This window comes from Phoxinus phoxinus, assembly GCF_949152265.1.
Source record: "Phoxinus phoxinus genome assembly, chromosome: 15".
NCBI classification, from domain to species: domain Eukaryota; kingdom Metazoa; phylum Chordata; class Actinopteri; order Cypriniformes; family Leuciscidae; genus Phoxinus; species Phoxinus phoxinus.
This window is the reverse complement of record NC_136890.1, coordinates 4,513,601-4,537,920: the sequence shown is the minus strand read 5'-3', so window position 1 is coordinate 4,537,920 and position 24,320 is coordinate 4,513,601. Positions and strand designations below refer to the sequence as shown.

General features: G+C 43.3%; 1 protein-coding gene across 1 annotated transcript; it reads right to left on the bottom strand.

Moving 5' to 3' along the window:
• Window positions 1–1,552: 1,552 nt before the first annotated feature.
• On the bottom strand, window positions 1,553–9,252 carry LOC307011785 (uncharacterized protein; the record flags this gene model as incomplete). The annotated part of the gene is made up of 6 exons (XM_079637797.1): window positions 9,143–9,252; window positions 9,009–9,058; window positions 8,036–8,928; window positions 6,190–7,990; window positions 3,493–5,046; window positions 1,553–3,333 (listed from the first exon to the last, which is right to left on the bottom strand). The coding sequence occupies exons 1-6, from the start codon at window positions 9,169–9,171 to the stop codon at window positions 1,553–1,555; spliced, it is 6,108 nt and encodes a 2,035-aa protein (XP_079493923.1). The 5' UTR covers window positions 9,172–9,252.
• Window positions 9,253–24,320: the final 15,068 nt, after the last annotated feature.

The following is a 24,320-nucleotide window of genomic DNA, read 5'->3' as shown; positions in this document are numbered from 1 at the left end:
GTGTTAACCAATCAACAGGTTTGTTTGGAGTATTTTTAGGAGTTGCTAAACTCATTATCTGCACTTCTCAAATGCAAAAATATTTGTTCATCTTTATTGAAACTGTTTGAAAACTAGAGCACAGAGGTCATTTTATTTCAGATTTGTTATATACATGCCAACATAAAAATCTGGCAGGACTATTCTTGAGCTTTCCTGTGGTGAAAGCTGTGTTCAGATGAGACCCTCATCAGGTTGTGTGTGTTTTTTTATTCAGTTTAAAGGATATAACTTTATTTTATAACAAAACGACCAGGGCTGCGTCCCAGTCCACTTTTAGACACGTACTTGCGAACTTCCCTAAGCACTTCCCCTCGGGGGAATCCCTGCTGCCATTTTGAAGTGCGTTCCACTTCGCAAAGTGGACGAGGGAAGTTTATATGGACAGACCCTCGTTCCCTCGATTTTGACAGAGGGAGCGAGTCTACATATGTACACTTCAGACAGCTCCATATACCACAATGCAATACGATTGTGACGTCACCGCAGATCTCGTCTAATCACCATCACCACAAACAACTCTATGATATATAAAATTATTATTTTTTTATTATTGAAAACAGCCCAAACACAACTATATACATTTGGATGCTGCATTAAACAAATTCTTAAAGGGAAAAGAAATGTAAATAATAAATCAACTCCATAGCTGATTCCAAGTGATCAAGGGGTTAGGACATTTCAGTTCAGCCCATTGCAGTTTCCGCCAGTAGTGGCACTCGTGCAACGTACAATGGCGTACATCCGAGTGAACAACACAAAGGGAAGTTAGCGAATGAAAGGCATGACAATTTTGGACTGGAACGCAGCCCATGTCTTAAAAAGGAAATATATAAACACACAGGGCTCAACACGAAGGGGTTTATGAATATAAAAATTATATTTGAATAAATAACTTTAGACTCTAAAGTTTCTTTTCATCACAAGTAATAGTACAGAAAATACTTTAGAACAAAGATACACACAAAATGAACAGATTTCAAGTAAGCCTAACAGTATTTAGGTACAACATACTAAAATGTATAAATCTATAATCTTTACTAAAGCTAAAGTTATTCAGTCATGAGCAGAGTTTTAGGCTACTTTCACTTAAAAACCAAATGCATGGTTCTGATTTCCACCCAACTGTTTACGTTGATTAAGACTTTATTTTTACCCTGGGCTTAGGAGGATACTCCCCAAAACTGCCATTGACAATTTCGAGTGTATTAATCCATTTTAAGTGTGACAAGACACAAAAGAGAGCTCAGTTCAGTAACAGTGCACTGATGCACATAAACAGCGTGTGTACAAAATTGAGCTTTTGCATCTGGCAGGTGAACGGAAAACTCATCTCCAGGTGTAAACGTTGGAGAGAACAAATCAGATTATGTTAAACAAAGATGAGGTCATGCTAATGCAGTACAAACAATACTAAGACTCCCAGTAGACAATTGGTTACAGGTTTGTTTATTTTTTTCAAAAACAAAAGCAAACAACTTCTTGTTTGCAGAAAACAAGGCAAAGTATGCTGCTATGACTTCACTTGATGCAACAATCTCAATATGCCTGGAGATAAAAGCTTATTTTGAGTAGTCTGAGAGTGCAGAGGTGCTTGATCTTGAAAGCCAGGCGGTACAGACTGCATCAGACTCAAAGATTTAAGTGGTGTTTTACTGGGTTGCTCCAAAGGTTTGGAACCAAGACTGGAAACAGACATGTAACTTGACTGCTCTGGCTTAGAAAAGACCTGGAAATTAGACTGCCGGGACACAGACTGGTACCGGGCTTGGCCTGATTGCCGACCACTTAGTTTGTCCACAGACTGGTAACGGCCTTGTGCTGACAGCAGGCCACTTAGCTGGTCCACAGACTGGTAACGAGCTTGTGTTGACGGCAGGCCACTGGGCTGGGACAGAGACTGGTAACTGGTTTGCGCTGAAGGCAGACGGATTGGCTGGGCCAGAGACTGGTAGCTAACTTTGCCTGATTGCAGACCACTTAGTTGGTCCACAGACTGGTAACTGGCTTGTTCTGACTGCAGGCCACTGGGCTGGGACAGATACTGGTAACGTGCTTGTGCTGATTGCAGACCGCTTGGCTTGTCCACAGACTGGTAACGTGCTTGTGCTGACTGCAGACTGCTGGGCCGGGACAGAGACTGGTATCTGGCTTGGCCTGATTGCAGACCGCTTGGCTTGTCCACAGACTGGTAACGGGGTTGTGTTGACAGCAGGCCACTGGGCTGGTCCACAGACTGGTAACGGGCTTGTGCTGACTGCAGGCCACTGGGCTGGGCCAGAGACTGGTGGCCGGCATGGCCTGATTGTAGACCGCTTGGTTTGTCCACAGACTGGTAAAGGGCTTGTGCTGAAAGCAGGCCACTGGGCTGGTCCACAGACTGGTAACGGGCTTGTGCTGACTGCAGGCCACTGGGCTGGGACACAGACTGGTGGCCGGCATGGCCTGATTGCAGACCGCTCAGCTGATTAACAGACTGGTAACGGGCTTGTGCTGACAGCAGGCCACTGGGCTGGGCCAGAGACTGGTAGCTGGCTTGGCCTGATTGCAGACCGCTTTGCTTGTCCACAGACTGGTAACGGGCTTGTGCTGACTGCAGACCGCTGGGCTGGGACAGAGACTGGTATCTGGCTTGGCCTGATTGCAGACCGCTTGGCTTGTCCACAGACTGGTAACGGGTTTGTGCCGACTGCAGACTGCTGGGCTGGGACAGAGACTGGTATATGGCTTGGCCTGATTGCTGACCGCTTAGCTGGTCCACTGACTGGTTAGGGTCTTGTGCTGATTGCAGACCGATTAGCTGGTCCACAGACTGGTAACGGGTTTGTGCTGATTGCAGACTGATGGGCTGGGACAGAGACTGGTATTTGACTTGTGCTGACTGCAGGCCACTGGGCTGGTCCACAGACTGGTAACGTGCTTGTGCTGATTGCAAACCGCTTGGCTTGTCCACAAACTGGTAACGGGCTTGTGCTGACTGCAGACTGCTGGGCTGAGACACAGACTGGTAGCCGGCATGGCCTGATTGCAGACCGCTCAGCTGATTAACAGACTGGTAATGGGCTTGTGCTGTCTGCAGGCTACCGGACTGCACCACAGACTGGTAGTGGGCCTGTCCTGGATGTTGGCCACTAGGCCAGACCACAGACTGATATCTAGACTGTGCTAACTTTAGACCACTGGGCCAGTTCACAGATTGGGAGCCAGTTTGTGTAGGTTTTTGGAAACCAAGCTGGGGTACAAACTGGTAGCTGGCTTGTGCTGACGTCAGGCCAGATTGTGAGCTGGATTGGGCTGGTTGTTGAATGCCAGACTGGTCCACAGACTGTGAGCTGGCTTGGGCTGGTTGTTGGATGCCAGACTGGTCCACAGACTGTGAGCTGGCTTGGGCTGGTTGATTGATGCCAGACTGGTCCACAGACTGTGAGCTGGCTTGGGCTGGTTGTTGGATGCCAGACTGGTCCACAGACTGTGAGCTGGCCTGGGCCGACAGCAGGCTACCCGATGATTCCACAGACTGTGAGCTGGCTTGGGCTGACAGCAGGCTACCTGACAGTTCAACAGATTGTGAGCTGGCTTGTGCTGGTTGTTGGATGCCAGACTGGTCCACAAACTGTGAGCTGGCTTGGGCAGACAGCAGGCTACCTGACAGTTCAACAGATTGTGAGCTGGCTTGTGCTGGTTGTTGGATGCCAGACTGGTCCACAAACTGTGAGCTGGCTTGGGCTGGTTGTTGGATGCCAGACTGGTCCACAGACTGTGAGCTGGCTTGGGCTGGTTGTTGGATGCCAGACTGGTCCCCAGACTGTGAGCTGGTTTGGGCCGACACCTGGCTACCTGACAGTTCAACAGATTGTGAGCTGGCTTGGGCTGGTTGTTGGATGCCAGACTGGTCCACAGACTGTAAGCTTGCTTGGGCTGACAGCAGGCTACCTGATGGTTCCACAGACTGAGAGCTCGCTTGTGCTGACAGCAGGCCACTGGGCTGGTCCACAGACTGGTAACGGGCTTGTGCTGACTGCAGGCCACTGGGCTGGGACACAGACTGGTGGCCGGCATGGCCTGATTGCAGACCGCTCAGCTGATTAACAGACTGGTAACGGGCTTGTGCTGACAGCAGGCCACTGGGCTGGGCCAGAGACTGGTAGCTGGCTTGGCCTGATTGCAGACCGCTTTGCTTGTCCACAGACTGGTAACGTGCTTGTGCTGACTGCAGACTGCTGGGCCGGGACAGAGACTGGTATCTGGCTTGGCCTGATTGCAGACCGCTTAGCTTGTCCACAGACTGGTAACGGGGTTGTGTTGACAGCAGGCCACTGGGCTGGTCTACAGACTGGTAACGTGCTTGTGCTGACTGCAGGCCACTGGGCTGAGACACAGACTGGTATCTGGCTTTGCCTGATTGCAGACCGCTTAGTTGGTCCACAGACTGATAACGGGTTTGTGCCGACTGCAGACTGCTGGGCTGGGACAGAGACTGGTATATGGCTTGGCCTGATTGCTGACCGATTAGCTGGTCCACAGACTGGTAACGGGTTTGTGCTGATTGCAGACTGATGGGCTGGGACAGAGACTGGTATTTGACTTGTGCTGACTGCAGGCCACTGGGCTGGTCCACAGACTGGTAACGTGCTTGTGCTGATTGCAAACCGCTTGGCTTGTCCACAAACTGGTAACGGGCTTGTGCTGACTGCAGACTGCTGGGCTGAGACACAGACTGGTAGCCGGCATGGCCTGATTGCAGACCGCTCAGCTGATTAACAGACTGGTAATGGGCTTGTGCTGTCTGCAGGCTACCGGACTGCACCACAGACTGGTAGTGGGCCTGTCCTGGATGTTGGCCACTAGGCCAGACCACAGACTGATATCTAGACTGTGCTAACTTTAGACCACTGGGCCAGTTCACAGATTGGGAGCCAGTTTGTGTAGGTTTTTGGAAACCAAGCTGGGGTACAAACTGGTAGCTGGCTTGTGCTGACGTCAGGCCAGATTGTGAGCTGGATTGGGCTGGTTGTTGAATGCCAGACTGGTCCACAGACTGTGAGCTTGCTTGGGCTGGTTGTTGGATGCCAGACTGGTCCACAGACTGTGAGCTGGCTTGGGCTGGTTGATTGATGCCAGACTGGTCCACAGACTGTGAGCTGGCTTGGGCTGGTTGTTGGATGCCAGACTGGTCCACAGACTGTGAGCTGGCCTGGGCCGACAGCAGGCTACCCGATGATTCCACAGACTGTGAGCTGGCTTGGGCTGACAGCAGGCTACCTGACAGTTCAACAGATTGTGAGCTGGCTTGGGCTGGTTGTTGGATGCCAGACTGGTCCACAGACTGTGAGCTGGCTTGGGCTGGTTGTTGGATGCCAGACTGGTCCACAGACTGTGAGCTGGCTTGGGCTGGTTGTTGGATGCCAGACTGGTCCACAGACTGTGAACTGGCTTGGGCTGGTTGTTGGATGTCAGACTGGTCCACAGACTGTGAGCTGGCCTGGGCCGACAGCAGGCTACCCGATGGTTCCACAGACTGTGAGCTGGCTTGGGCTGACAGCAGGCTACCTGACAGTTCAACAGATTGTGAGCTGGCTTGGGCTGGTTGTTGGATGCCAGACTGGTCCACAGACTGTGAGCTGGCTTGGGCTGGTTGTTGGATGCCAGACTGGTCCACAGACTGTGAGCTGGCTTGGGCTGGTTGTTGGATGCCAGACTGGTCCACAGACTGTGAGCTGGCTTGGGCTGGTTGTTGGATGCCAGACTGGTCCACAGACTGTGAGCTGGCTTGGGCTGGTTGTTGGATGCCAGACTGGTCCACAGACTGTGAACTGGCTTGGGCTGGTTGTTGGATGTCAGACTGGTCCACAGACTGTGAGCTGGCCTGGGCCGACAGCAGGCTACCCGATGGTTCCACAGACTGTGAGCTGGCTTGGGCTGACAGCAGGCTACCTGACAGTTCAACAGATTGTGAGCTGGCTTGTGCTGGTTGTTGGATGCCAGACTGGTCCACAAACTGTGAGCTGGCTTGGGCTGGTTGTTGGATGCCAGACTGGTCCACAGACTGTGAGCTGGCTTGGGCTGGTGTTTGGATGCCAGACTGGTCCACAGACTGTAAGCTGGCTTGTGCTGACTGCAGGCCACTGGGCTTGTCCACAGACTGGTAACGGGCTTGTGCTGACTGCAGGCCACTGGGCTGGGACACAGACTGGTGGCCGGCATGGCCTGATTGCAGACCGCTCAGCTGATTAACAGACTGGTAACGGGCTTGTGCTGACAGCAGGCCACTGGGCTGGGCCAGAGACTGGTAGCTGGCTTGGCCTGATTGCAGACCGCTTTGCTTGTCCACAGACTGGTAACGGGCTTGTGCTGACTGCAGACTGCTGGGCCGGGACAGAGACTGGTATCTGGCTTGGCCTGATTGCAGACCGCTTGGCTTGTCCACAGACTGGTAACGTGCTTGTGCTGACTGCAGACTGCTGGGCCGGGACAGAGACTGGTATCTGGCTTGGCCTGATTGCAGACCGCTTGGCTTGTCCACAGACTGGTAACGGGGTTGTGTTGACAGCAGGCCACTGGGCTGGTCCACAGACTGGTAACGGGCTTGTGCTGACTGCAGACCGCTGGGCTGGGACACAGACTGGTATCTGGCTTGGCCTGATTGCAGACCGCTTGGTTTGTCCACAGACTGGTAACGTGCTTGTGCTGACTGCAGGCCACTGGGCTGAGACACAGACTGGTATCTGGCTTGGCCTGATTGCAGACCGCTTAGTTGGTCCACAGACTGGTAACGGGTTTGTGCCGACTGCAGACTGCTGGGCTGGGACAGAGACTGGTATATGGCTTGGCCTGATTGCTGACCGCTTAGCTGGTCCACTGACTGGTTAGGGTCTTGTGCTGATTGCAGACCGATTAGCTGGTCCACAGACTGGTAACGGGTTTGTGCTGATTGCAGACTGATGGGCTGGGACATAGACTGGTATTTGACTTGTGCTGACTGCAGGCCACTGGGCTGGTCCACAGACTGGTAACGTGCTTGTGCTGATTGCAAACCGCTTGGCTTGTCCACAAACTGGTAACGGGCTTGTGCTGACTGCAGACTGCTGGGCTGAGACACAGACTGGTAGCCGGCATGGCCTGATTGCAGACCGCTCAGCTGATTAACAGACTGGTAATGGGCTTGTGCTGTCTGCAGGCTACCGGACTGCACCACAGACTGGTAGTGGGCCTGTCCTGGATGTTGGCCACTAGGCCAGACCACAGACTGATATCTAGACTGTGCTAACTTTAGACCACTGGGCCAGTTCACAGATTGGGAGCCAGTTTGTGTAGGTTTTTGGAAACCAAGCTGGGGCACAAACTGGTAGCTGGCTTGTGCTGACGGCAGGCCAGACTGTGAGCTGGATTGGGCTGGTTGTTGAATACCAGACTGGTCCACAGACTGTGAGCTGGCTTGGGCTGGTTGATTGATGCCAGACTGGTCCACAGACTGTGAGCTGGCTTGGGCTGGTTGTTGGATGCCAGACTGGTCCACAGACTGAGAACTGGCTTGTGCTGGTTGTTGGATGCCAGACTGGTCCACAGACTGTGAGCTGGCTTGGGCTGGTTGTTGGATGCCAGACTGGTCCACAGACTGTGAACTGGCTTGGGCTGGTTGTTGGATGTCAGACTGGTCCACAGACTGTGAGCTGGCCTGGGCCGACAGCAGGCTACCCGATGGTTCCACAGATTGTGAGCTGGCTTGTGCTGGTTGTTGGATGCCAGACTGGTCCACAAACTGTGAGCTGGCTTGGGCTGGTTGTTGGATGCCAGACTGGTCCACAGACTGTGAGCTGGCTTGGGCTGGTGTTTGGATGCCAGACTGGTCCCCAGACTGTGAGCTGGTTTGGGCCGACACCTGGCTACCTGACAGTTCAACAGATTGTGAGCTGGCTTGGGCTGGTTGTTGGATGCCAGACTGGTCCACAGACTGTAAGCTTGCTTGGGCTGACAGCAGGCTACCTGATGGTTCCACAGACTGAGAGCTGGCTTGGGCTGATTGCAGGCCACTGGACTGGTCCACAGATTGCGAGACAGCTTGTTCCGAGTTCTGGCTGTTGGCTTGAGATGATTGTTGGAGGCTGGGCTGGGCCACAAGTTGGTTTCTTGCCTGTGCTAGCTGCACACCACTAGGCTGAACTGTGGAACCATAGGGTGACTGCACTAGTTGCTGGCCACCCAGTAATGGCTCAAGTCCATATCCAAAGCTGGCTTGCCCTAACTGATAGCTGGGTTGTGAGGACTCATTTCTCTGCTGCAGAGGCTTGACAAAAAAGGTAGAACTTGAAACCTGGACTGGTCTGTTACCGGAAAATAACTTGGAAACAACTTGAAGTCTACTTCTCTGAGGCTTGACAATGGGCTGCACTGCAGACTGGTAGCGGACTTCCACTAATTGGCCACTGGACTGGGGGCTGTTCTGCACGATTTGCTGGCTACTAGACACCACAGACTCATTACTAGACTGTACTACAGTTTGATAGTTGAGTTGTGTTAGCTCAGGTAGAGACTCAATGCGCAGACTTGTACCCATTGCAGGGGACACAGAACCAGAAACAAGACTGCCACTACCAGCTGAAGATATCAGAGATCCTTGAAGTTGACTACTAGCATCAGAGTCAGAACCAGGCTTATATACATTAGTCACTGGTACAAAACCAGAAGAGCCATTTTGAGGACTATAGCTTACACTGCTATACACACCCTTAACTTGTGCAGCACTGTAAGTGTTACTCCTTGATCTTTGAGGACTTCTGGGATTTGATACATCAGCGCCATACCAGCTGTAGGAACTTCGTGGCTTCACATCCTGCATGGGGAAACCAGCCTCATAGTATACAGGATAACCACTCCTGACAAAGCCACCAACTAGAAGAAAATAAAAAAGAAAGAATCAAACAGACATGCTAGCAAATATCAATTATAGACCTTGCCTGGATAAACCTTACCACTTCCAAAATGGTCACAGACACAAAGACTGAGAAGTGCCAAAGAAAAACTGTAGACGAAATATAACAAAAAAAACTTGTTAGATGAATGCCACTTGTTAACAAATGCCAAATACTACAATTTATCATCGTACCTTAAGAGTCGGCTAGTGGTACCCTCCATGGCCAAACAAAAATACAACAGCTAACCACCTCAACAACACCACTAAAAATGCATAAAAAACATACTTGACCTCCAACACATATTAGTGTTGCCTGACAGTACTCTTTATAGTGCCAGCAACTGACATTTACCAATTGTTTCCTGACAATCAGTTGTCATGGGAACATGTAATACTCAATTATTAGGTGCAGGTGTTACAAGCCTTGTCATGAAAGCTGCCATTTCATTAAAGATAGTTGTTGTTTTTATACAATGATTACTGGACAAAAAGACAGCACACAATATACTTTATTTTTTATTCAGTGAGAATACATTTTAGCATTTACGGAAGCAGTAGTATGCTCACTGTTAAAAAGCCTTAGTATTGATTTGGTCAAGCAGCTGTATATATTTTTATATTAAAATCTATTTCTTCAATGATAACAGATGTTATACTGGTAAATGTTTTTTCTTGCAAATTTGTACTTATGGCTTTATGTTGTGTTAACCAATCAACAGGTTTGTTTGGAGTATTTTTAGGAGTTGCTAAACTCATTATCTGCACTTCTCAAATGCAAAAATATTTGTTCATCTTTATTGAAACTGTTTGAAAACTAGAGCAAAGAGGTCATTTTATTTCAGATTTGTTATATACATGCCAACATAAAAATCTGGCAGGACTATTCTTGAGCTTTCCTGTGGTGAAAGCTGTGTTCAGATGAGACCCTCATCAGGTTGTGTGTGTTTTTTTATTCAGTTTAAAGGATATAACTTTATTTTATAACAAAACGACCAGGGCTGCGTCCCAGTCCACTTTTAGACACGCACTTGCGAACTTCCCTAAGCACTTCCCCTCGGGTGAATCCCTGCTGCCATTTTGAAGTGCGTTCCACTTCGCAAAGTGGACGAGGGAAGTTTATATGGACAGACCCTCGTTCCCTCGATTTTGACCGAGGGAGCGAGTCTACATATGTACACTTCAGACAGCTCCATATACCACAATGCAATACGATTGTGACGTCACCGCAGATCTCGTCTAATCACCATCACCACAAACAACTCTATGATATATAAAATTATTATTTTTTTATTATTGAAAACAGCCCAAACACACCTATATACATTTGGATGCTGCATTAAACAAATTCTTAAAGCGAAAAGAAATGTAAATAATAAATCAACTCCATAGCTGATTCCAAGTGATCAAGGGGTTAGGACATTTCAGTTCAGCCCATTGCAGTTTCCGCCAGTAGTGGCACTCGTGCAACGTACAATGACGTACATCCGAGTGAACAACACTGAGGGAAGTTAGCGAGTGAAGGGCATGACAATTTTGGACTGGAACGCAGCCCATGTCTTAAAAAGGAAATATATAAACACACAGGGATCAACACGAAGGGGTTTATGAATATAAAAATTATATTTGAATAAATAACTTTAGACTCTTAAGTTTCTTTTCATCACAAGTAATAGTACAGAAAATACTTTAGAACAAAGATACACACAAAATGAACAGATTTCAAGTAAGCCTAACAGTATTTAGGTACAATATACTAAAATGTATAAATCTTTACTAAAGCTAAAGTTATTCAGTCATGAGCAGAGTTTTAGGCTACTTTCACTTAAAAACCAAATGCATGGTTCTGATTTCCACCCAACTGTTTACATTGATTAAGACTTTATTTTTACCCTGGGCTTAGGAGGATACTCACCAAAACTGCCATTTTGACAATTTCGAGTGTATTAATCCGTTTTAAGTGTGACAAGACACAAAAGAGAGCTCAGTTCAGTAACAGTGCACTGATGCACATGAACAGCGTGTGTACAAAATTGAGCTTTTGCATCTTGCAGGTGAACGGAAAACTCATCTCCAGGTGTAAACGTTGGAAAGAACAAATCAGATTATGTTAAACAAAGATGAGGTCATGCTAATGCAGTACAAACAATCCTAAGACTCCCAGTAGACAATTGGTTACAGGTTTGTTTATTTTTTTCAAAAACAAAAGCAAACAACTTCTTGTTTGCAGAAAACAAGGCAAAGTATGCTGCTATGACTTCACTTGATGCAACAATCTCAATATGCCTGGAGATAAAAGCTTATTTTGAGTAGTCGGAGAGTGCAGAGGTGCTGGATCTTGAAAGCCAGGCGGTACAGACTGCATCAGACTCAAAGATTTAAGTGGTATCGGTTCCTCCAAAGGTTCGGAACCTTTCCATTAAAAAGCATTAAAAGTCATTAAATGGATTTTGCGAAAATTAAGGCCTTAAATTGCATTAAAAAGCATTAAAGGGGTGGTACCTTTTCACAAGATGTAAAATAAGACTCTGATGTCCCCAGAGTGTGTGTGTGAAGTTTTAGCTCAAAACACCCACAGATATTTTTATAGCATGTTTTTGTGTCTGTCCCTTTAAATGCAAATCAGCTGCTGCTCCCTGGACAGAGGGCGGAACCTCACACACACTGAAAATTAAAAAAAACGTTTAGCCTTTTATGTTCAAACCAGAGTCAGACAGAGATGAAGAGACTCAAGATGAAGTGACAACATGTAGACAACATTTCTGAATGGTTAGTTGATAAATTTATGTAACTTATGTGTAGTTATCTTCTAGTCATTAATTAGCATATTCTGTCTTGATAATCTATAAATCGTGTTCAGAGGGCGGGGTTTATGTACTGTACATTTTAGGGTTAGTAATGTCATTAACCCGGGAGGAATGTCGTGTAGTCTCTATCAGCCGTTTGTTGTAGTCCTTAAAAAACGATTTCTCTAAAAGCAAATATCTCCCTCTGCTTTGAACTTTGAGCGTTGTAACTTTGCAGATGTTGTTTATGCTCAAACAGCAACGCACGAACTAACGTTATAAAAGTGAAATCATACTCAACCATCCCTTTAAATTTGAATCCTACAGGCATTAAAAAATTGTATATTGTTTTGAAGTAAATGTTAAATGATCAATTTATTTGAATATAGCCTTCATAATTATTCATTTTTATTTGGTGTCGCAAAATATGTACATTAGTGTGATAAACGCGGAACCGGTTGGTAATTGACCGTTCGCAAAACCCCGCCCTCTAACGGTTCTCGTCCAATCCTAGCTCAGCAACTGTAACTAGGAGAAGGACCTCCGTCAAACATTCCGATTTCAGCAAGATAGTGCAATGATGCGCCTATGGCAGTGAGGTCTGCATGGGCTTAAAACTTGCTGTATTTTATGATTGCTTGCAACTATTATTAAAAAATAGGCTACATGTACAAACACCGTTTCACTACGGCACTGCGGCCCCCTCATCAGTCAGCAAACAAGAGGAAAAAAAGAGAAAAGCACGGACTTACTAACTTAATTACGAAACTTTGATGTGGTTGAACAGGAACACAGTCACAAATTCCTCTGGAACTCAAGCATTAAACTTCAAAACAAAGTTCGCGCAGTTGCACAACTATTTACACAAATATATCCTTCTCAGTCAGTCAGCTACGAGTTATGAATGAAGAGAACCGCATCGAGAGTTGATGTTTCAGCGCGTCCGCTGATTGCAGTGTTGTGACTGAAATAGCGCGCGCGGGAGCACATGCGCAAAACAGTTTTGTAAAATGATATATGATCAAATAAAAATGATTGATATATAATTTTACAAAACTGTTTTGTGCATGTGCTCCCGTGAGCTATTCTGTCTATCCTTTCTGTCGTGCCCTGGAGGATATGTCCGCTGCATTACCCCAAAACCAATCACTTAATGTATGAAGCTCAACCCAGCCATGGCAATGGTTCTCAATTGTTTGACGGGCGTAGTAACAATAACTAAGGGGCGTGGCTTTTGCGAACGGTCAATTGCTTCCGGCAAAATTGCCGTGATGCGGAGGTGACGCGGGCATTTTGTACAGCGGTTAACAGGAAAAAAACTAGACCAGAAAAATGGGAAAGTGCAAATTCCAGCAGAAGTGGCTGGAATACAGTTTACCGTTAAAATATTTAACGCAGCATCCATTAATTGTTGTCATCCTTTGGCTAGTTTTACATTATAAGATTATTTTTATCCAGACATCAATAGCTGTAGCTATTAGTATCAGTGATACTGACCTTCATTCATATAAAGATGCCATTAAACAAGTATCTGAAATATACTGGTTCTACATTAATTCGGAAATTAACTGTGAAATTAATACATTATAAAATACATACACTAAATATAAACCTACAAAAACCTAAAAAATTTTAATCAATTTACATCACTATATATATATATATATATATATATATATATATATATAGTTATTTATATTTATTTATTATTATTATTATTATTAATGCCATACATGACCCATGACAAACCACAGATATTATATATATAATATCGGTGGTTAGTCATGGGTCATGTATGGCATTAAAAAAAAAGGCATCAAAAAGCATTACATTTAATTTAAAGATACCTGCAAAAAATACCTGTTTTTATTCTGTGTGGCTTTGGTTATGTCAGCAGAAATAATGGTCTGTTCCCGAAGCCAAGAAAACAATAGCATATTATGGGTCATAACTACGATGTAAACTAAAGACTATACTGGCTAATGTAAAAGAGGCCAAAAAAGGACAAGCTTGTGATATGTCCTACTTTTCCTGAGATGAGGAATTCTTACTGCTTTCTTGATGCCATAATGTTGTCTTTAAATATAGTAATGATAAAAAATAATAATATCTGGGGCTAATGAAAGTAATGTCCACTTGCAGAAAAATACTTCCGTCACGCTATAAACTGGAATCGAATACTGTGGACTGCAGCTGGATTCTTTCAAGGATCGGCCAGTGCTCAGTTTTCCTCATCTTATCACAAGACTTCATCCATCTGTCAACACATTAGGCCTCGGATCAGCAGTGAGTAAGCAGTCAGGATACGGATTCATCAAGGCCGAATGAAGCTAAATGATCAGGACCTTCTGTTGGTCTCCTCTCCTCCCAGAACCCCTGTAATAAATGAAGCTCATTTCCAATAGCTGCCCTCATTTGTCATGCCTTATTTTCATGTTTATCTGTTTCCAGCTGATGTATAATGAGTTTGAGCATGTTTTCCACAATGTATCCACATCTACAGAGCAGTAACAGTGGTCAAAGGTGCTTGTTGATGGAATGAAGCTGCATTATTCATACGGAAAGGATGTCGATAAAATCACTTGCTCTATGTTGCCTTTTTTAGCAGCTGTTATTGCTAAGGGTCCGTCCTTCACAGAATGACCATATAAACCAGTAAAAACAAAGAGAATGGGGAATTAGCAAAAATGGCAAATTACTTTTTCCAGTCACGAATGCATAGTAAAAGTGTATAGTAGTTTAAAAAGTTCGAATGAAAAGTGTAAACTTGCATGAGATGAAGTCTCATAATAGTTGTAACGCAGTTTAGATGTTATGGGAAGAAGGAGGCGGTAACCGGAGAACATTCAACAACTTTAATAAATAAATAAACAACAATGAAAGTGTAAGGCAGCAGCCCCTCGCGGACGACTGCTGGCCACATAAAACAGAAACAACACATCAAATAAAATCCAGGCCCGTTCCTCTCTCGATCTTCACAGTCGTCGCTCCTCTGTGAGATACGAGACCGGTGCGCCTCACATCATTAATCACGCCAGCGGTCTCGCGCCGTACGACCTCGTCCTGCTCACCACCACTATAGTCATCATAAATGTTTCCTACAAAAAGTATTTTAATTACGTATAGAGCAGGTCACCCCTATATTTCGCCATGACGTGACCTTCACTAAACGTCAAAGAGAATCCTTGCGCTGATTGACTGCTACCTAGATAGCTAGTAGCGTAGCACTGTTTGGTGATGCGAAGAGCGAAAATCAGACTACAAACATGTAATACCATTGTGGTGTCGGTACTTAAAAGAACAGTGATGCTAATGCTAGCTAAAGTAATTAATTCACTTTTAATCCATATTTGAATGTACAAACATTTGCCAGCAAACTATAACTATAGTTTCGCCAATATGCCACAGTTGCTATATTTGAAGAAGCTACAAACATATACAAGACATTTTTTGCATTTGGGGTCTAGGGGTCGCTGTTTGACAAAAACACAATTTCTACATAGTGTAACTTTAAGAACCCTGGAAACCCAGAGTTCTCGCGAGAGCACGATTTGAATTTGCTCAGCGAGTTTACTCTGGTGTCGAGTAATAATGCTCATTAAATATGCCCCTCTATCTGAGCTGCACCAATCACATCGGGTTATCTGATGTAGGCGGGCCAGATGTGAGATGACATTAGTCATTAGTAAACATTGCAAGATGGCTGTGGATGAACACCAGTTGTTTGAAACGGCTTTGGGCGCTACAATGAAAGATTTAGACTTGCCTTTATCTCTAAAAGAAGAACAGAAGACGGCGCACGAATCGTTCCTTTGCAAGAAGGAAGTTTTTGCTGTTTTGCCGACCAGATACGGCAAGAGTATAATCTTCCAGTTACACTGTAGCTCCGCTCAAGTTCCAACCCGAAGACAGACACGAGAGGCGGGAACAGAGTAGACGTGATAAATGTGAAGTTGCAAAAGAAAGAAGCCGTGGAGCAGGAGGTGAACTAACAGACTGAAGCCTGGACTTAAGTTGGACCCAACTTTTCAAATGTAATCAACTTTTTCCTAAGTACTAGATGTGTTGGGCTATTTAACATGACATTTTAATTATATTACGCTGAAATGAATGAAATTACTCGATAAAAGATTCCTTCATTTTGCTTAATTTATTTCACTTCTACAAAAGTCTGCCAAATGTCTTCTTTAAAACAAGACCAATCTTACATCTATATTCCAAAGCATTCTTGAATTACAGCCATTTAAGTTCGGAATGTGCATGTCTATTAAAAAAAGGGGGATGCCGCTTAAGGGGTTAAACAAATAAAACAGTCGGGTCATCTACATTGTAGCCGTCCCTCCATTCCATTGGAATCAATCTCATTTCATGACTATCCAAGCTCTACTATGGTTTTTACATTAGTAACTATTGCTGTGACACTATTTTGGTTGGTAGTACTATGGTACATAGCCTATCTGTAAGTTTTCAGGAGAGGCTGCATGTCCATGTTCCTTGTGTTAGAAAAAAAGACACACAAAAGGCAAAGCTTGGGCATGGTGCAAGCTCCCATTATAAATATAGTGCTTCTGCAGAACATTTCACACACACAGAGAGCTTCCATAATCGCATGCCTTTATATTGTATTTGTGCTTGGTGCTTTACAACTGTCATTTAGTGTAATTGCTTTAGGGTAGAGCAGGTGCTGGATCTCAGCTGTAATTAAATAGTCTATTTCAGTGCATTTCAGGCAATCCATTTAGTATTTAATGTTGTGCTATAATATTTCTGTAACAGATGAACACAAAATGACGGATCAAGATCTATTTATATAAGTGTCACATGTGGTTGTGGGGACTGGTGATGTTTAAATAAATAAAGTACTGTGTTCTTCTTCCCAGTAAATGGTGTTCTAAACAGAAAGATGATTAAATATCCCGAACGATTCAGACTGTCTTTACGTGAGGTTATCCAGGATTCTTGTGAATTCCACACGTTCGTGTCTTGCTTTTGCAATAAAAAATATTTAATGTTGGTGATAAAAATGTATACACGATGTCCTCGTCTGTGTTCTTTTATCCTCTGTTAAGTTCAGAACATGTGTTCTGGTGCCATATAATAATACCAATACTCCATATATGGATGCAAAACTCTGAGACTTGACATCCTGTGAATAAGGCATGAATTTCACAAAGGCAGGTGAGAACTGAATCCTGAGGCAAGAAGGCAAATTGGAACATAAGAATGGGAGATAGAAAGAGAGAAACACAGCATAAGGTGGGAAAAAACAGATCTTATTATAGGTTTGGACTGGCGGATAGAAAGAGAGAAAATTAAAGTGACAGACTCTCATTAATACAGCTCATTCTGCCGTCTGTGTCCTGTCAAGTCTCTTTCTCCAGTTTTCCATGAAGCTGTCGGATTATTTGTCTAAGTCTTAGCAGGAATTACTCAAACTCCCATTCACACTCATTAGAAGTGAAGTCAGACTGCTGTGGCACGGCATGCTGCATCCTAATAGGACCTATTATGTGAGATAATGAACATTTTATTCAAATTAAAGTACATGTGGAAGAGAAAGATATGTTGTGTGTGACTCGTTTCTATTCATTTTCGAGATATGCATGACCTGATGTAGACGCTGTCCATAAAGCACATCCATACATCAGCTGGGATGTCTCATTTGAGCGCTCATGCTGTTCTGTGCAATCCTTTCATTTGAACTCTGTGAAGCAGTTATTCAGAAGTTCACTCAATTCAGAACATGACACCCAATAGCATTAAATTAGATACATTATTAGTCAAAAGGTTTGACATCCCTGGTGTAAAAGAAGTGTGCATAATTGTATTGAATGTACACTTCAAATCTTAAAAGTATATATTTTTTATAACTGTACTTGCAGCGAATATAATTCAACAGAAGTAAAAGGCCACTGAAGTAAAACCTCATGAATACATTTCTTAAAACTATGTTTCTTGTATTAAATCCATGACAAGTTTCATTAGAAATTTCGGTAACGCTTTAGATTACAGCCCGGAAAGTACTGCGTAATTACAATGAAATTACAGTGTAACTTTCGGTAATTACAGTGTACCTATAAAGTACTTATGTGTAAGTATAGGGGAACAATATGTAAAGTCTTGGGAATAAAGGGGTAACAACCAGGAAAGTACTGCGTAATTAAAATTAAATTAAGGTGTAACTTTCGGTAATTACAGTGTACCTATAAAGTATGTACGTGTAAGTATATAGGGGAACAATGTAAAGTTTTGGAATAAAGGGGTAACAACCAGGAAAAAAAAAAAATTTATTTAGGCAAATTATTAAGTATTTTAGAACTAGGGGGTACTTATACTATAATACAATCTTACTTTTGGGAGCAATTTAGCGAGTAGGCTACATACACTGCACCTTTTTGTAATAATAGTGTATACAAATACATAAAGGCTTTTTTCAAATTACGGGGTAGCCTATATATCAGTGCATTTATAAAGTAGGCTAATTTGTTTTTATTGCAAAGGTGCACTGATTAAGTTGTTTCAAGGCAAGTAAAACTATTGCAACTTTTTTTTTTTTTTTAAATGCTGGGGAAATATACTCTTGTTTCTTGTAGTTACAGGGTAAGTATGACATTGCGGGCCGTAAATTAAAGTGGTGCTTCTTACCCTCTTGTTTCATGTAGTTACAGGGTAAGTACAATAAAAACACATGTAAACACAATCTGATATCACTTGGAAAACTTTATTTGAAAAACAACTTATTTTAAAACGGATTTACAACACTTTCTCTTGCTTGGTTTCCTCCTCCTCTTGTTCCTCTTCTTCTTTCTTTCCACTGATAAATCTTAAGAAGGAATCCCATGTCTCTTGCTATTCTGTATTATGTGTTAAAAGAAAATACAGTACAGAAATGTCCTCACCATTTACTCATCTTTTACCCTCATGTCATCCGAGATGTATATGAATTTCCTTCTTCAGATTAACACAAATGTTTTTTTTTAGAAAAATATATAATCTCTGTGAATGCATAATGCAAGCTCATGTGTTCCTAAAAGTTGACATCAAACAGCACATACAGCAATAACTAAAGTAATCCATACGACCCCAATGGATGAATCAATGTCTTCTGAAGTGAGACGATAAGTGTTTGTAAGAAAAATACCAAATATTTAAACATTTTAAAGACTATCGCTTCCGTTCCGACCAACTGTCACTTGCGCGTGCATGAGGTTGAGTTCACGCTTGACACGCGTGACGTAAGCGCGCCGAGAAACCGAATGTCGATTTTTTTTTTTTTTATTAATGCTCACAACAAAATACAAACAATAACACATAATAATAATGAATAACAAACAATACAGAAGAACAGAGATGGCAGTTCTCGCGCGAGTTTCACATCTAACTCCCGCGAGAACGTAATGAACGCGTGAAGCTTCACCAAACACGAAGCCAAGCCGACTCATGCACTCGCTGGACGCTGGTGACAGTTGGTCGGTAGCGAAAAGATGAGTAAATTACGAGAAAATTTCTGGGTGTACTGTATTTTCTTTTAATACATAATACAGAATAGCAAAAGACTCATTCTTAAGATTAGGCTAATCAGTGGAATGATAGAAAAAGAAGAAGAGGAACAAGAGGAGGAGGAGGAAGTAGGAAGCCATGCAAAAATGTATAACGTTACTTTCAGAAAGTTTCTGTCAGGACTTTAGTATTTGAAATGAAAAGTTGATTTTAAAAAAGGAATAAAGTCCTTTTTTGAAATAAGTTGTTTTTCAAATAAAGTTTTCCAAGTGATATCAGATTGTGTGTTTACATGTGTTTTTATTGTAGGCTACTTACCCTGTAACTACATGAAACAAGAGGGTAAGAAGCACCACTTTAATTTACGGCCCGCAATGTCATACTTACCCTGTAACTACATGAAACAAGAGTATATTTCCCCAGCATTTAAAAAAAAAAAAAAGTTGTAGTTTTACTTGCCTTGAAACAACTTAATCAGTGCACCTTTGCAATAAAAACAAATTACCCTACTTTATAAATGCACTGATATATAGGCTACCCCGTAATTTGAAAAAAGCCTTTATGTATTTGTATACACTATTATTACAAAAAGGTGTATGTAGCCTACTCGCTGAATTGCTCCCAAAAGTAAGATTGTATTATAGTATAAGTACCCCGTAGTTCTAAAATACTTACAGTATAAATAATTTGCCTAAATAATTTTTTTTTTTTCCTGGTTGTTACCCCTTTATTCCAAAACTTTACATTGTTCCCCTATATAATTACACGTACGTACTTTATAGGTACACTGTAATTACCGAAAGTTACACTGTAATTTAGTTTTAATTACGCAGTATTTTCCTGGTTGTTACCCCTTTATTCCCAAGACTTTACATATTGTTCCCCTATACTTACACATAAGTACTTTATAGGTACACTGTAATTACCGAAAGTTACACTGTAATTTCATTGTAATTACGCAGTACTTTCCGGGCTGTAATCTAAAGCGTTACCGAAATTTCATTAAAGTACATTTTAGTTAACATAAATGCTTGTTATGCACCACAAAAGAAGTAATTGTGAAGTTAGATGTTCTACTTAAATGGGTCAAAAAGGCACTTTTAAGTTCAACTAATTTAAACTTAAATTTAAACTATAATTAATTTTCATTTAATTGCAAATAACATGCAATTCACTTTTTGCCTGGAGTTTGATTGACAGTTAATCCGCCATTTTGTCCGACAAACAAACCAGACGTTTTACGTCGGTGGACTTGAACTTGAAAAATGGTGTGTATTGATGTCTTTCCGTGGTTGTGACAACATACCTTCTGATGTTCATTGATATATATTTTTTGCTTTAACTAGTAGTAAAGATGACCGGTTCAAGACACTTGAACTGAGGCACTGCCTACAGCGATCTATTTAACACATTGAAGGGCCACAAAAAAACTGTTTTTATTGTTTTAATTTCTTTGAAAGCTGAGACTTTGTTTCATACCAAATGTAACCTGCTCTGTCTCTCTATCGTATGTCGGCGCATTGTCAGTTTACATGCACCCTCATAATGGGATTATAATGGGATTTTGGCAATATTACAATTAATCTTTACCTCATGTAAACGCAATACTTTGATCAAACTAATGTGATTAAGCTCATAATCGTAGTAACCATATTCGTATTAAACTGTGTGGCGTACGCTGATTTTAATAAACATGCAAACACCTTAATCTAATTATTACTGCTCTGACCAAAGTGCACATGTGCTCAGTTCTTCACGGATGTCGTGTGTTCACACAACTTCAACTCTGTCAACACAACTCTGCTCCATATCTTCATCCAGACGGAGCGAAGAATGCGATGGAAGCATAGGCAAACCCAGCATTGCGATGTTCATCACGGCGCAGAATTATATTCAGCATGTCCATACAATTTTTATTTTTTATTTTTTTTAAACAATGCCCAGTAACATGCTTGATATCTGAGTGTGGTGTAACCATACTTATTAGCAAATAGTCAGAATAATGAAAATTGCATGTAAACTGTAGTGAAGAGTTTTGCTCATGTCATGTAAACATATTAGGCTACTGCTATTAAGACCTTACTATGATTATGAGTAATAAACACTTTATTGGTGCACATGTAAATGTAATCAGTGTCCTCTTTGCACTGCAATGTATTTTTCACTGCGTAGGAACGTTTACATGTGCACCAATAATGCGATTATTTCAAATAATCGGAGTAGGGTCTTAATAGCGGTAGCCTAAGATGATCAGAGTACGGTCTTGTATTAAGATGTTTACATGACATGAGCAAACCTCTTCACTCTCGTTTACATGCCATTTTCATTATTCTGATTATTCACTATAATATGTGGTTATTTTTGCCAACATTTTCCGCATACCCCACAGCACAAAGGATGAACTTGTGCATGTTACTGACTGCAAATCACATTTTTATGGACGTATTGGGAGGTTATTCTTTATAAAGCATGCCCAAACAATGCAACGCTCGCTTCTCATAGGCTGACGTAATTCGCTGACAGGCACGCAGGAAGTATTGCAGGGTGAAGCAGCATCTCGTTCATAGAAGGGGGAATCTCCTCAACCACCACCAATGTGCAGCATCTACCTGGATGATGCGACGGCAGCCATATTGCGCCAGAACGCCCACCACACGCCCACCACACACTAGCTTACTGGTGGAGAGGAGACGTGTTTTGGGGTGGCACTTGTGAGGAGCTGGCTTTAGATGTTTGGGGCTGTCCCTCTGAGGCCTGTGTGCGACTGGGGAGAAGTTTCTTGAACTCTGCCTTTCCAGCAACAACAGTATTGACAATGCCGCTGACGAGGCCAGGAGGTGACAACGGGGCGTCCATGAGGAAGTATTTATCTTTCTCTTTAATGGCGCTAAGGTTGAGCCACAAATGTCTTTCTTTCTGTGGTCACCATGGTGGCTCTCCTTGGTGGCCCGCAGAGAAAGATCTGGGGCCCGACGCAGCTTGCTGACTGTGTCCGGGCCGATACCCCCACCCTCATCAAGGGCTCCTAACAGATCCGCCTGGCAGGCTTGCAGAAGTGATATTGAGTGAAGACACGCTGCAGCCTGACCAGAGGCTGCATAAGCCTTACACACTAAAGCCGACGTTGTTTTGACCGACTTGGTGGGTAACATTGGGGCCTTCAGGGACGATACAGACTCAGGGGAGAGATAGCTGGCTAGCGTCTCTTCCACCTTAGGCATCACCCCATAACCGTGCTCTTTATATCCCATTATTGATTAATAGTTTGATGTTTGTGAACTATACACACAATAAGAGACCGGTTTCTTCCACGATCTCGACACCTCGGTGTGGAAGATCAGGAAATAACGGTAGGCACCGACGCGGAGGCTGTGACAGCGAGGGCATGAAGCGTTTGTCTAGCTTGCTTTTAAAACGAACGTCCTGCTCAGCTGGCCAGTTGACGTTTAATCTGTCACAACCTCCACCAAATCCTCATACACAGGAGAGGGAGGTGGCGTGTCCTCAACATTTTCTGTATCGATGCTTGCAATATCGATGATTGTAGCACCGGTGCCTCACTCGGGGGGGGGGGATAAAACCGCAGTGCACGCTTACAACTCCTGAGAGAAGGCACAGGATCTAGCAAGTGAAGCCAGAGATAAGGCCAGACCCATCTCTAACCCCTCTGTTAGATCCATTTGCGATCCCCATGACCTAGATCACCGTTGTGCCTCGGCAGACACGAGCCATGAGGAACGTGAGACTGAGAACCCTTCTTTGAAGAGCGCCAGGCGGGAGCGAAGCTTCTGTAATGGAAACTGTTCACAATTCTCACAGCCAGCTCCCTCGAGAGCTGACTGTGCATGCTCCGGTCCCAAACAAACAACACATAAATCATGTGTATCCCCACCCGTGATGTAGCGCGGGCAGAAATGAACACACAATCTAAAATTCAGCTGGCTCGCCATAATATATAACTTATTTTTGTACTGAGACAGACAACACTAAATAAGACAAACGATTTCACAGAGAGTGCTTACTGAAGACACAGACGCATGCTATAGCATTGCACTGTTTGGGTATGCTTTATAGTTTCCTGGTTCGTGACGACACCCGTCTCTGACGTCCCATCACACCATTGGACTGATTTCAAATGTGCTTTACAGCGTATTCACGCAGAGCGTTCCCACAGCGTCATTTCTCAACACAGCACAAGTTCCCTTGAGAGGGAATCACATTATAGGGTGCATGTAAATGTAGATGTTCATTGATGTATGGTTTGAGAGCGGAGCGCCATGACTGGTTCTGAAAACATGTCGGAACTAAGTAACTAAGAGAGGCAGGTCTTTGTGAAAGGCTCGATTAAGTCTTGAAAAACATAACATTCACTTCGCACTTAAGTATATTATTTAAAGATTCTACAATAATTTAACAGTAATAGGCCTATATTTCCCATATAACTACCAACAACACAAATGGGATGTACATAGGAATTCAATGACTCACGAAATATATGATGTAAAAAATAATCTTTTTAATGAATATGAGGGTTACGGAATTATAACTATAATTATAAATGCAGCCAGAGCCCCTGATTTGGAGTCTCCTAGTGATATAGATATTTCTGTCAGGGTCACTATCGTCAAAGATGATTGACAAGTAGCATATAGTTTGGATTGGCGGTCTGGTTCTGTTCTGGGCAAGAACTAAATGCCGATCCATGACGCCTGGCATTGCTAAGAGCAGAGAGAGCAGCGATAAACCCCCTTAGGGTAGACAGAACAGAACCAACAAATGTATTACAGATATCAGTAATGTTCAGTAATTTAATGTACAACATAATTCAAGAAAAATGAGCCAGAAGCCAGACTGGATTAGAGGAGGAGCTGGGGATGAAGGAAGGCAATTTGCTTCTGAGCAATGGGATAAAGCTTATATCAAGCCTTATATTTACACTCTAAAAAGTGCTGGGTTGTTTCAACCCAATTTTGGGTCAAATATGGACAAACCCAGCCATTGGGTTACATTTTTAAATTACATTTTTAACCCAACGTTTGGGTTTGTCCATATTTGACCCAAAATTGGGTTGAAACAACCCAGAATTT